Consider the following 14362-nt stretch of genomic DNA (forward strand, 5'->3'; position numbering starts at 1 on the left):
TTTCAGATTGACTGATGGCTATTACTGTGCAGACAGGGAAAGAGAGATTGTGAAAACAAGGAGAAAGGGAAAGGTGACCTAATCGCACTTGGCAAACAAGTTGAGCTCTGGAAGAGAAAGGAGAAAACATTGAGCGGGGTCTATGAATGCATTTCTGTGGGGAAGACGATGTTTGCCTGCTCTATACTGTACAGGAACAAGGTGGGAGTATCTCTTCATGCAAAGCGGCAACGCAAGAGCTGAATGCAAAAACCGCTCATGTAAGAAGCTGACTGACATCCATTTCTACTTTACAGTGGACTTCACATGACCCGGCAAGCCTCTTCACACTTTTGGATTTTTTTCTTTCAAATGTTGTCACGTTAAAAACCACAAACCTTTATGGATTTTACTGAGATTTTCTGTGACACACCAACACCGTGTAAAACACTGTGAAGTGAAGGGAAATTATATCTAATTAGAAATTTCTTCATAAACGAAAATCTGAAAAGTGTGGCGTGCATTTGTGCTCAGATCATTTTACTGACACAACTAAATAGCATTCAACTGCCACCAACATCGTACAGATGACAACCTATAAGTGAATCGAGTCCACCAGGCATAATTTAATCAACTCATTTAAAAATATAGCTGTTCTGTGAAAGCCTAAGAGGTTTATTAGAGAACATTAGTGAACAAATAACATTGAGACAAAACGAGTTAGGCATAATGTGGAAAAGTTTATATCAGGTTGTAAAACAATACTTTTTGACGATCTCACGAAGTACAACAAACCGACCAAGATATCACCAGAGACCAAATCTGACAGACAGCACAAGGAGAGCATTGATCTGAGAAGAATCCAAAAGGCGCATGTTAACTTAGATCATGTTGGCTGCATGGATTCAAAGCTCGGGTGGAAGAATATGTTGACTGTACAACTGTTTAGTCATGCACTCCACAAATCTGGCCATTATGGAAGAGCAGCAGGAAAGATGACTATTGAAAAAAGCCATAACAATTGCAGTTTTATAAGGTGTTCTCGTCAGATGAAATCAAACTGAACGTCAAAACAACATATGAAGTGGAAAACCAGCACTGCACATTGTTTTGAACACACAATCTCCACTGTGAAACACTGTGGTGGCAACATTATGCATAGGAGATGTCTTTCTTCAGCAGGAACAACAGATCTCATCAGTTAATGGGATGATGGATGGAGGACAATGCAGGGGGAAAAAACTTTAATAGGCTGCAACAGAGATGAGACAGGGGTCAGAGCTTTGCCTTCGAAGAGGATAATAACACTAAACATACCGCTGGCCTTGTGGTGGAGGGATTCAAATCAGCTCATATTATTGTGTTAGAAACTGATATGCACCCCTCTGTCCAATCTAATTTTGCTTTAACTGCTTTAAGAAGAGGACTGGAGCTGTTATTGCAGTAAAACATAGGTCATTGACTCAGGAAGGCTTCATGCAAAAACTTTTTTATTATTATTTATTGTTAAAGAAATTTGTATCTTTCCTCTTCCGCTTGACAATTATATCCCAACTTGTACTGGTCTGCTCAAAAATCCCAACGAAACACATCTTGGCTGTGTTTTTAGCTCGACAAAATCTGCAAAAGTTTAGGGTGTGAATACTTTTCGTAAGCTCTCATTACAAAAAAAAAAAAAAACAAATGAAAAAAAAAAACGTTTCCTCATGTGTTGCCTAACAAAAATATTTGTCCATCTCTGCCAGCAGCACATCTCTCCCCGCGCTCGTGTCTCCAGCTCTCTCTTTTGCTGTTGTTTCCATAGCTACATAGCTCTCTTGAATTCCTGCTTCTTTCTTTTCATTTCTGCCAACAAAAGCCACGTTGCACAATGGAGCAACCTCATCCTACAGAAATCTGTTTCTCCCAACACACAAACACAAGCGCACCTCCCAGTCAGGGTCACTGGATATCTTGCGGGGAGGAAGCTGACAGACTTGTGCACAGCGCCGTCGCCCCACTGATGCTCCAAACAACAGTATGCAGATGACCAGGTGCAGCCTGCTTTAAGACGGTTCGGCTTTTGTTTGCAGCCTACTCAGACGAGTGCAAAAATAGCACCATTGCAAGTACAGAAAAGCTTTAATCAATTTGCTTGGGCCTTACCAAACTTTGAGAAAAGATTAAGTCTGCTGCTAGAGCTGACTTATACTTACAATCATGCATTTTGGGGAAACAAGCAGCGAGGAGTCACATCCTACACGTCACGCATGCATGCAGAGAGGAAGACCGAGGAGGTCTGGCTGCAGGTGACATGCGTCGAGAGCTGAAACATTAATGGCACTTGGTGCCAGAGCTCTGAAGGGCATTTATATAATTGCAGACAGGCTTTCACCCAACATTGACTGGAGTGGTTTTAGTATTTTATTTTTCTCTCTGTTTCCTAGCAACAGACACTCTCTCTTCTGAGTTATGTCAGTTTGATTTGTCTAATAATGGCTTCTTATATCGCCCCGGATTGGCGCAAAGCCGTCCGTGTCGGTTTATGTTGCATATTTATAAAGACCAGTTACACATTTTTGAACCAGAGTCCAATTTTGTTTATTGACACCCAAATTTGGGTCAGAATGCTGGGTAAATGTGTGGAAGTCTCCATTCAAAGCCTCCGGAGAGGAAGGGGGAGGGAGGGGCATCTCACACATTTAAAAGTCGGTTCTGCAAACATGTCATATTACTCATTAAAGGGTGTTAATAGCCATTTAACATTCTGGGGGAAAGCTCAGCAGCATTCAAAACCTCTACTGCTTACTTCATCACACTCCAGCTCTATTTTGATTCCCTAGCATCCCCTAATGGACAAATAACCACAATGCATCTACAGACCACCCCCAACAAAATTATAGTGATCATGAATTTAGGGGTCTGTTTTAAAGCATTTATATTTTGCTGTGTGTTGTAACTGCTCTTGAGGAGAACGCAAACTTTACATGAGTGTTCAACAACAAAGTGGAAATAAAGAGGGTGTGCGGAGGAGTAAATGGAAACCAGAAGGGGTTGTTATGTTGGTTGACTGGAGGTTACACTGATCCAGCGCCTTCTGTCATTCAAGTGGTAAGAGGTAGATTATCAAACCGATCCGGCTCCAGAGTTCGGAGGTTCACAGGTTAGCATGAAGAGCTCCACCATTCATTAAACTATAAGAAATCTGGTTAGATAAACTGTAGAGAAAAATCTATCTAATGAAGAAAGGGATGCAAACTGATTTAGCAAATATACATCACTAATTTTAGCACATAGATTTGCACACACACTACAATTAAAAATATGATGTGGAAAATATTTTAAATTCAGTTGGAGCTTGCATGTTGGTAAAAAACAAAACAAAAAAAACCGGAAAATTCCACAGTTAAACTAGTAAGGAACATTTATTTTCTAAGATAAAAAAGATCCAACCTTAACAATATGGATGTTACTGTTGTGTTTTGCTGGGGGTTTATTCAGATGAAATTAGATTCAGTTCCCTGTGATATGCCAATTGGGTGTGAGTGGGTGTCTTGTTTTATTTAAAGAACAGGAGACAAAGTCTCTTGAATTTTATCATGGTGCCAGCAAGGATGACATACAAGGAACTGAGAAAAGCAATGGTGGCAGCACATCAGACTGAAACATTCCTGAATCAAATCTCAAATGTGTGATGAATTGAGATTAAAAGGAGAAAACTGAGACAATCGGCAGGTTTATTGCAGTCACAAAGTTGCAGACGATCAGTTTTAATCAATTCATTTCACACATTTGTGGGTGTACAGTGCCATGCAAAAGTATTCACTGCAGTTGGGCTATTTTATTTGGATTTTTTGTGATAGACCAACACAAAGTTGCACATAGTGTGAATAATAAATGATATGAAAAGGATCCATCCATCCAAACATTGTCTATACCTGCTTCTCCTTAAAGGTGCCACATTATTTGCCTTTTTTCATATATATACATCAGTAACTCACTCTGGTTGCATATACAGTTTTTACGAAAGAGTGTTACGTCCTGCTGTCATATTAGTTGTTATTTTGGTGTTTTATGCTTTGTTTTTGCTCAATCTGTTAGTAAATAAAGCCGTTTGTGTTTATTTATAATAACAACGGAAGTACAACACTGTTCATGTGCAGAAAGCAGCTAATGGCTATTAGCATCTCCCAGCAAACTATAGAAGCACTGAAGAAAGGTCCAAGGTAAAAAAACACAAAAAATATAGGATTCCAAGAGGGAAAAGACTGGAATAGCGCTAGGAATACAGTATGAACGTTGGTTTCCACTGAAGTGGAAGCAAAAGCTGCCGATCGCTCAGATATGACTGTAGAGTTGATTGACTTGAGTAAATGTTCTGATGTATACTGTGATAATAGTTATACCAAAGCTCTTCTTAGCCTGAAGTACAAACAACATTATAAATAGATCAATTGACTGATGGGATCTTATGTTGATGCTCTGTCCCTGCTTCCATTTATGAACGGGAATTTCCTTCTTGATGTTCTGATATGAAGCTCTTGGAGTTGCTGGAGATCGGTTTATTTTTTCAATAACGGGAGGGGGGGGGGTGTTAGCAGTCTTTCGGTGTTAGGCGGGGTGCACCGTGGACATATCGCCAGTTCATCACAGGGCAGCACAGATACACACAGGACAAACAACACACACATACCTAAGGACAATTTGGAGAGACCAATTAACCTAACCATCATGTTTTTGGACTGTGGGAGGAAGCCAGAGTACCTTTAATGATCTTAGTGACCTCCTGTCTTTGGTATGTGTTAATTATGACTGTTTAATTATCATGGGAGACTTCAACTTTCACTTTGACAACCCTGAAGACAGAAGTGCAAAATAACTGTGTGACACACTTAGAAACTTTGGTTTATTTCAACATGTTAAACAGCCAATGCACAAACAGGGACATATTTTAGACTTAATCATCACTAAAGGTCTAAACATTTCCAAAGTCAATGCAACTGATGTTGCCCTATCTGATCACTTTTCTGTTACCTTTGAAAGCATAATTTCCAGTGACTCATTTAGCCAAAGGGAAATCATAAGAAAACACACCTTTAAGGACGATGCCACAGACATGTATATCCAAGTTTCCTCTGCTACTTCAACCTTATGGTGTAACTCAATAGATGAACTAGTAGATAACATTCAGTCTAAAGTCTCAGACATCATTGGCTGCATTTCTCCAATTAAAGCGAAGGTTGTTTTAGGGAAGAAAAAAATCTCTGTGGAGAAGTGTTCTAGCAGTTAGAAGTGAAAAAAGGGAGTGTCAAAAATCTGAATGCAGGTGGAGAAAGACTTCAGGTTCATTATGACATCTATAAAGAGAGACTTTTTCAGATATAATTTAAAACATTAATAATGCCCGTGCCTTATTTGCCACAGTTGACAGGCTAACAAATCCCTCTGTGTCCGTGGCTTCTGAACTCCACTCCACCATGGCCTGCAATGAATTTGCTAACTTCTTTACTGAGAAAATCCTAAAGATCAGAAGATCAGTCTGTACATCCGTATCAAGTTCAGAACCAAAACTGTATCCAACTAGAACTTATCTTGACAAAGTGTCCCAATTCAGCCAAATATACCGCAAACGCTTGGATGAAATCATTCAGCAGCTAAGTTCCTCCTCCTGCTGCCTTGATGTTCTCCCCACAGCTTTCTTTAAGAAAGTTTTGCCTGTCATAGTGTCTTATTTGCCATAGATAATAAACACGTCCCTTCTGTCAGGTGTTTTCCCTCAGTTCCTAAAAACAGCAATTATCAAACCACTGCTGAAAAAGAACAATTTGGACAAACTACTTCTGCAGAACTATAGGCCCATCTCAAACCTCCCCTTTATCAGTAAGATTATGGAAAAAGCTGTGTTTCCACAATTAAATACCTTCTTAACAATGACCAGCCACTTTGACGTATTCCAGTCAGGTTTCCGTGCTCACCACAGTACAGAGACCGCCCTTATCAAGGTGTATAATGACATCCATATAAATACAGACTGTGGAAGAACCACCGTGCTGGTTCTATTGGACCTCAGTGCAGCATTTGATACTGTCGATCACACCATTCTGTTAGAACGCCTGGAGAACTGGGTCAGCCATTCTGGTACAGCACTCCACTGGTTTAAATCCTACTTAAAGGACAGTGAATTTTTTGTGTCAGTAGATAACTTTACATCAGAGATGACAAAAATCACATGTGGGGTTCCCCAAGGGTCAAACCTGGGTCCCCTCCAATTCATTTATCTACATGCTCCCTTTAGCTCAGATCATAAAATACAACATCAGCTACCATAACTATGCAGACGACACACAGCTCTACATCACCATGTCACCAGATGACTTTGAACCAGTTCAGGCACTGAGTAAATGCCTAGAAGAAATCAATGCATGGATGTGCCAAAACTTTCTACAGTTGAATAGAAACAAAACAGAAATAATAATTTTTGTACCGATAGAGGAGCAATCAAGAGTTAGCACACAGCTTCAGTCGCTTCAGCTAGAAACCAATGATAAGGAACAAAATCTGGGTGTAGTGATGGACTCAGACCTGAACCTCCAAAAGCATCTAAAGACAATTACAAGGTCGGCTTTCTATCACCTGAAGAACATTTCCAGGATTAAAGGACTGATGTCTCAGCAGGATCTAGAAAAACTAATCCATGCATTTATTTTTAGTTGAATTGATTACTGCAACGGTGTTTTTACAGGTCTGCCTAAAAAGTGGATCAGACAGCTGCAGCTGATCCAGAACGCTGCTGCCCGCGTCCTCACTAAGACTAAGAAAGTAGAGCACATCACCCCAGTTCTAAAGTCCTTATACTGGCTCCCTGTATCTCAGAGAATAGACTTTAAATTACTTCTGTTGGTTTATAAATTCCTGAATGGCTTAGCACCTAAATACATCACAGACTTGTTATCAGTGTATCAACCCTCCAGACCACTCAGGTCTTCTGGCTCCAGCCTGCTCTGCATACCTAGAACCAGAACCAAACTCAGAGAAGCATAATTTAGTTCCTATGCTCCACTTATCTGGAACAAACTTCCAGAAAACTGTAAAAGTGCTGAAAGCCTGAGTTCCTTTAAATCAAGATTAAAAAAACATTTGTTTAGGATTTCCTTGGGCTGTTCTAGTTAAACTGTTTTACTGAAACATCATTAGTTCAGCTCTGTAGTCCAACTATTTTTAATATTTGCTTTTAGTTTCTATTTTCCCATGTTTTATTTTGTTTCTACATTTTATTCCAACTTGCTTTCATTCTGTTTTATCTTCCTATATTGTAATCATGTAAAGCACTGTGCATTGTCTTTGGACTGAAATGTGCTATACAAATAAATTTGCCTTGCCTTTCCTTGCCTTGGAGAGAACCCATGCGCACACAGGGAGATTATGCAAACTTCATGCAGAGAAACCCAAGGCCAGGTGACGATAAAATAAACCCCATTTGTAAAAATTTAAATTAGTTAGTTAAGGGAAACAAACAACATGGCGAAGTAGGAGCTCTGGACAAATGGGACCAAAATGTTGATTTCAGCTTTTACAAAGAAGAATTCTTCATAAAATGAAGAACATTACAGACAACCCTGAGCATCCTCTTCATCAGACTGTCATCCAACAACAGAATGTCTTCAGTCAGAAGCTTCTCCAGATCCACTGTAAGACAGACCGCTACAGGAAATTATTTCTGCCTGCAGCCATCAGCCTCTAAAACAACTCATTGAAAAAAAACCTATATGCGTTACAACAACATTTAATTTCCCTTTGGGATTAATAACGTTTTTTCTGAATGGAATTGAGTTGAAAATTTAAGTGTCAAATAAGCAGTACACAGATGCTCTGCATCCAATATGACTGAGCTTGAGCTACTGAGCATAGAAGTATGGGCAAAAATGTCAGCTATAGATGTGTAAAGCTCACAGAGACATACCCTAAAAGACCTGCACCTGCAATAGCAGTGATATGTAGTTCAAAGTGCTGACTCAGGGGAAGATGAATACCAATGTACACAATGCTTTTCAGATAGTTACTTGCAAAAATGTCTGAGAGCATCGCAATTCATTATTTGTTCTACCGGCCCATAAATATTCAATACTTTGTGTTGGTGCATCACTTAAAACCACAAGAAAATGTGTTGAAGTTAATAGTTGTAATGTGTTAAAATAAATAATCATGGGGTTAGAATGCTTTTGCAAGTCAGTGGAAATACACTGCAAAACATCAATCCACATACATATATTAATTAAATGAATAACGATCCAATTACATCGATGCAAAATCAAAATATCGATCCATATCGTGATCTATTATTATTGTTGTTGTTTAACAATAAGAATGCTGAAGACGAATGCTGTTTTTGATTTAAATGTCTGATGCCTGTAAGAGCTTAGAAATGAAATAGTAAATGTATTATAACTAATTAATGCCCTTTATGTGACAATTATTTATATAAGGTTTACAGACAGTCCTCCACACACAGTGAAAGCCTTGTCCATTAGATTTTCTACATGTATTTTCATTAATGACAATATCATTTTTTTAAATGTATCTTAATTGTTATGTGAATTTTTTTTTACTAGAAGGAAAATGTTAGGCTGGCTGATATATATTTTTGCAAGAAAAGTTTTTTTGTTTGTTTCAGTCTGCTTGATGGCACCCTGTTATGATCTCCAACAGCATTTGAAATGCTCCACTGTCCTCTATTTGGAGCTGTAATAGAAATACAGGCGCTCATAAACCCAAAACTATTAGATAAAAACACATTTTAAAACTCTGTAGGAGTAATTTAGTCATAAAATAACCAATTAATTGCCACGGTTTTAGTAAACATGGAAATGTCTTGGTGTATTAGGCATCTGCCGAGGCTGTGGCATGTCACATCTTCTAACTAATTTGATGACAGACAGACACGTCGCAGCAGGAGTTGCAGATGTAATTATTACTGTCAGTACTGGCATACATTCTGTTTCCAGCTCAGCAGCCCTGTTATTATTCACGCTTGCTCATATTTTGGACTTCTTAGAAACATAGAAAAAGCCTTTCATGAAGAAGCTTGTCCATGATAAGTCTCAGATCATGTTTTCGACCAAGTTTTTTTCATATAATTATATCTTTATATCTATTGATAAGTAAAACTCTGCACTATGCTTGTGTCGTTTCTTGTTTCTTAATTGGTGCTTTCAACCTACTCCTTGCGGATTTATCATCCTTACATGCGCAGTTTAAAAAGGAATCCTTTGAATCGGAAGCTCTTTTATACTCACTCCCACTCCTTCCTGCGGGCTTGTGGCGTGCTCTGTATTTTGTGAGCCTGGTGGGCCATGATGATGTCCTTCTGCTCCACAAGACCTCCGCGCCGCCGCAGCGCAGCATGGGGGCTGAGAGACCCCGAGCCCTGATCGGACGAGCCGTCCTCTTGGCTGTAGTGCACGTCGAAGCTGGCTGCACGGGGGGGCAGGCCCAGGTTCTCAGGGCCGCCGGGAGGGACCTGCAGGGAGGAGGAGCGAACTCCTTGAGCCAAGCCAGGACGGGCAGCCGAGATGGGCCTCCTCCAGTCCTCAGGCTCCGGCAGGGACAGAGAAGACTGGACATGAGTGCGTCCGCAGCGCGACGGAGAGCGGAGAGTCGGTGTGAGGGAACGGGAGAGGGACTGGTCCGAACGGGTGAGCATGACTGCAGGGGTCAGGAGCTTCGCAGGTTCACCATAATTCTACAAATGGGGCTAGAAGAGAAAAGAGAAGCAGAAGATGATGAATGCCAGATGACAGCACTGACTGGAGAAACATTGACAAGCCACAGTTAAAGGACTCTTTTAGTTTCTGTCCAGACTGAAACGTTTCAGCAACCTGCAATGAGGCTCAAGTGGCGCTCAAAGGAATCACAACTTTTGTCTTTTGATCAGCAACCGCAGTCGGTTTATTAGAACGTTTCCTTTTGAGTTGAGAGATTCCTGCATTTTATTTAGAGGAAATGCCTCGTATTGTGCCCAAATACCAGCTAATGATTGATAAATGAGTAGCTTCCGCTGCATTGTGTGCTTAGCTCTAATTACCTAATGTCACTTGAACGTGACATTATAACTATGTGCTGTTGTTGTGCACATGACAACTTCTTCGTTTAGCTGTAGATACTTATTTTCCTGCTGAGTCTGTAGCGTTGATACAGTATTTTTCCCTTTAAACAGAAAACAATATATGCTGAGTGACTCATTCAGCATATATTGTTATGTAATGCTGCACGTTTTCTAATCTTACTTTGGTGGTCTTAAACAACAGGTTCTAGTTAGAGATTACTGTCTGACACGGTCATACTGAGTTGTGACCTGCAGATCCCATCCCAGTTCTGACTGCAGGTTGTGATTCTTCCAATCGCTATAACGCAGACAAGAGAGAGAAATAACAGTAGTAATGAAAATAATTAAAGCTGCAAGCAGCGTGGAACGGCCCTCGCACCCCAGTGCCGCTCCGGGTGTTCCACATCGCCACCTCAGTGCCCTTCAATGAGACCGCCACTCAGTTCTGGCCGTATTGTAGCCGAGCCTTGATATTACGTTCAGTCAGACTCATTTCAGCTCTGGTAAGAAGTCTTGCGAAATTCGGCTGAAATCTGACCTTTCTGATGGAAATTGTGGTCACTTCCTGTTTGCTGTCAAAGGATTAAGGACCACATTGTCTAATATTTTGGAAATGTCATTTGAAATGATTATCTGTTATTAGACAATTACAGACTGTCATGGAGTCAGATACCTGGGACTTTGTTCTCAGTGGGCGGGGCTAAAGCGACATCATCAGTGTTTCATACCAATGTGTTGAACAGTGGTCCGCGAGGAAGCACACACAATGTGGTGAGGATCTGACAATGCATCAGAGAGATTTAGCAGTTTCAAATATTCCGGGCGCATAACTGATTCAAATTCAAATGTTTATCAAGCTGAGCTGTTTGGAGGTTGACAAACATAATTTCTATTAAGTTTGGTGAAAATCAGATTCTGCTTGTGTGATTTAGAACCAACCGTGTCCAAACGGCGAGATAAAAACATCGGCTGCTCCATCACACCCACATGGTCCGACCAACAGTCGCTGTTAAGAGAAGGATTCAACATCAGCTTGTTCTGTGTCAACAGACACAGCTTGAAATGATTGAGTCAGGGTGTAAAAGGAGGAGATCCACCAGTAAAAATGTCACTTCCTGTTCTGAGTGGGCGGGGCCAAAGTATTGACAGCAAGTAACCGTGTGAAAGTGTCTAGCAGTGGTCTGTGAGGACAGGCAGAAACTTTGGTACCGCCCAACCCTTGTGTATGGAAGTAATTAGATCTGTAATTAAAGCTGTTGGTAACTTTTGATCTCTAATGACATGAGACTGCACTGAGTCCTTTTGAAATGTTTAAGGCGAAAGCCGTAGGAGGAATTTGGTGAGTTATTTTGGTCAAAAAGTTGGAGGGATTTGGTGTGTTAAAGACTCAAAATGACGTATTTGATCCAACATGGTTGAATTCCTGTTGGATTTAAACCATAGCGCTTTGAGACTTTTTTCTAGGTCTTGAGACACAAGTTTGAAGCTTAGCCTCGCTCCCCTAGACACCCTCAAAAACTTTTCATAATTTTTTATCCCCCATGCCTTAAGGGGATACTGACCAAATTTGAAGCTGACACCATACAATCCTGAGGACAAGTTTGTCAATGTTTGATCTCAAAAAACCTCGAAAATTACCTTTTGACCCGAAACGGACAAATTCCAGTTGGCTTTAGGACATAAAACCACATTTAGAAAAAAAAATATATATATATTTGACCTTCAGATTGGGGGTAAATCAGCTGTTGATGGGAGCATCTTTCGTTTTCAGGCTTTAGTTTTTCTGGCTACTAAGTATTGCTGAACCACCTCTTTTATCACTGCATGAGATGCTTTGTTTTTGCTGCTTAAGGTCCACTGTTTAAAGTCCACTCTGTCCTGACTGTAGGGCTGATTTTTTAAAAATCAGGGATTGGAGGGATGAGGATTATTTCAGATAGAAAGCTAGGAACTATACAAATGTTGTGATTTGGGTTTTCCATTAGTCTATAAAACTGGACGGCAAGCGGAATATTTCGATTATAAAACCTGAAGATACTCGAAACCAACTATTAAAGTTGCAAAATGCAAATAGATTGTTAAAATACATTGGCCCTCAAATCTATTTCTGTCTAATCTAAATGTTCTGACTGAACATCTACAAAAATCAGTATTGGTTTCTGAAATGATGTGGCTCTCTGCTCAGAGTGCCAATGTATCACGGGCTGAAACAAATACTGAAACAAAATGTCACCATCTTGCAAATACAGATGTTCAGTCAGATAGGCATGAGCGCCCCCAACCCACTCCCACCGTGTTGTGCACAGTGGTTCAATTGTACAAATTATTTATGTACGCCTTAGCTGGATAATGATGCTGAAGTTTCTATCTGATTATTGTGACGTTCTGAAATTACACATCAAAAGCTGAAAGTGTGGCCTGCACAGTGGGGCAGATGGTAGCTCTGTTGCCTTGCAACAAGAAGTCTCGGGTTTAAATCCCCAGCCTGGGTTTTTTTCTGCGTGGAGTTTTCATGTTCTGATTGTACCTGTGGTTCTCTCCAGGTACTCCAGCTTCCTCCCACAGTCCAAAAATATGACCATTAGGTTAATTGGTCTCTTCAAATTGCCCTGTGTGTGTGTGCGTGGTTATTTGTCTTGGGTGTCTTTATGTTGCCCTGCCATAGATCGGTGACATGTCCAGAGTGTACACAAAGTGACACAGAAAAAGACCTTTTCCCACAACACAGTCTGAGATTCACGAATCTCCATGAATCGGGCACAGAAGGAGCGGTTTACCCAAGGGAACATTTATGAAAGGACCACCACTGACAGTCAGGTTGGAGTTTTGTCATTTTCAGCCTTAATCTAGCTAAAAATAAACAATGTGAAGCCTTTTTCTCTCTCTCTCTCTCTCTCTCTCTCTCTCTCTCTCTCTTCCTTTTTGCTGCCAGCAAACCATGTGTCTTGCTGAGACAGGGGGGGGTCATATGGAGTGTCAAAAGGCTGAAAAACAGCAAGTTCGCACGGAGCCAGCCAGTCAGCGGGCAGACAGACGAAACAAGGCCGCTTCCATTGAGCTGGAAGCTGAAAAGAAGATGACTGAGTGTGGAGGAGCCGAGGCAAAAAAGCGTTCGGTGACTCACTCATCATCAGCAGCAGGGGCTCCTCAGACGCGAACCGGACACAGCCTGAGCTGAGCTCTGCCCTCCAACACCGGAGCAGCGCCTCTGTGAAAGCCGGCAGAGGCTGCAAGGTCAGCGCGCACATTTAGAAGGGCAGCCTGATGGCACCTGTATGCTGCTCAGCAGTGGGCTGCCTCTGATGGTGGCACAAAAGACGGGTAGGTGGTATTATCAGTCTGCTGCGGAGCCACAGACGAGGGGCAATTAAAGGTCAAGGCTGCATATACCAACAAGCTGAAACTACACAAGAAGCAGGGTGGATCCCTGTTTGTGGACTTACACAAACAAGAATTAAACCCTTCCTCTGTAATGGACGCAGGAGCAGTCTCTGCTAAAGTTAAAACACATGCGTGGAGGAGTTCTTGTCCTATTTTATTCCAATTTCAGCTCTCAGACTGTGATCTCCTTTAATTAGTGCCCACTAAAACAACAGGCGCCCCCCACCCCCCCTCCTTTGCCCCCCTCTGTCCAATTTGTTCACGTCAGTCGCACGTCGACATTCGCCTTGGAAATGCATTAACCAGCCAGTTAACGGGTATTGTTAATTAGGCTGCCGCTTCTTTATTCCCGCGGAGTTAAGTGTTTGACGCGCACGAGAGTGGAGGAGGCGGAAACAAAAGCGGCACTCAGAAGTATGGAAATAGATTGCTAAAATGCACACTTGGAGGACTGATGCACCCGCCGCCAAGCAGGCGAACGCCAAAAAAAAAAAAAAAAAAAAAAAATCACTGAACCCATGCACTGATCAATGGATCTGATCGCGGGCTTACCTCGAGGTGCGGCGCGCTCCTTACATCCTGAGCTGGATCCTAAATCCATGGCACCCCCCTTTTACCACCACCCCCCTCCCTCTTTCTTCCTGCCCGCCTGCCACTCAATCAGTCCAAGTTTGATGCTCAGAGGAAGCCAGGTATCTCCTTGAGTGCTGCTGGTCGCCGCTGTGTGGCTATAAATATCGTTGGGTGGCTGGGAGCCAGAGCCGTGTGGCAGACATGAGCGTAAATACGCGCGGAGACAAGGACCGAGGCGTGGATATAATCCCGACCATCTTCACGCAAACCGGGCTGTCCGCGATATATGAGTCACTTGGCGCGTGGATTACGACGCGCAGGGCTGTGGCTTCAAAACTTCACCGGGAG

The 14362-nt window shown here is 41.6% G+C and overlaps 1 protein-coding gene across 6 annotated transcripts in view; it reads right to left on the reverse strand.

The window, feature by feature from the left end:
- The window catches only part of LOC105935453 (voltage-dependent R-type calcium channel subunit alpha-1E), a 94688-nt gene extending 80326 nt beyond the window's left edge, over positions 1–14362 (reverse strand). For 4 of the 6 annotated variants that reach the window (XM_036138265.1, XM_036138264.1, XM_036138263.1 and 1 more), the window contains exons 1-2: positions 13994–14362; positions 9252–9709 (exon numbers count right to left, since the gene is read on the reverse strand). In XM_036138265.1, coding sequence (XP_035994158.1) covers positions 9252–9658 — 407 coding nt within the window. In that variant the 5' untranslated portion in view covers positions 9659–9709; positions 13994–14362. Of the gene's footprint in view, positions 1–9251; positions 9710–10999; positions 11040–13993 lie in introns of those variants that run through there. The other 2 variants (XM_036138262.1, XM_021323208.2) reach the window with 2 other exon arrangements.

Source organism: Fundulus heteroclitus, chromosome 6 (genome assembly GCF_011125445.2).
Source record: "Fundulus heteroclitus isolate FHET01 chromosome 6, MU-UCD_Fhet_4.1, whole genome shotgun sequence".
Taxonomy (NCBI): Eukaryota; Metazoa; Chordata; class Actinopteri; order Cyprinodontiformes; family Fundulidae; genus Fundulus; species Fundulus heteroclitus.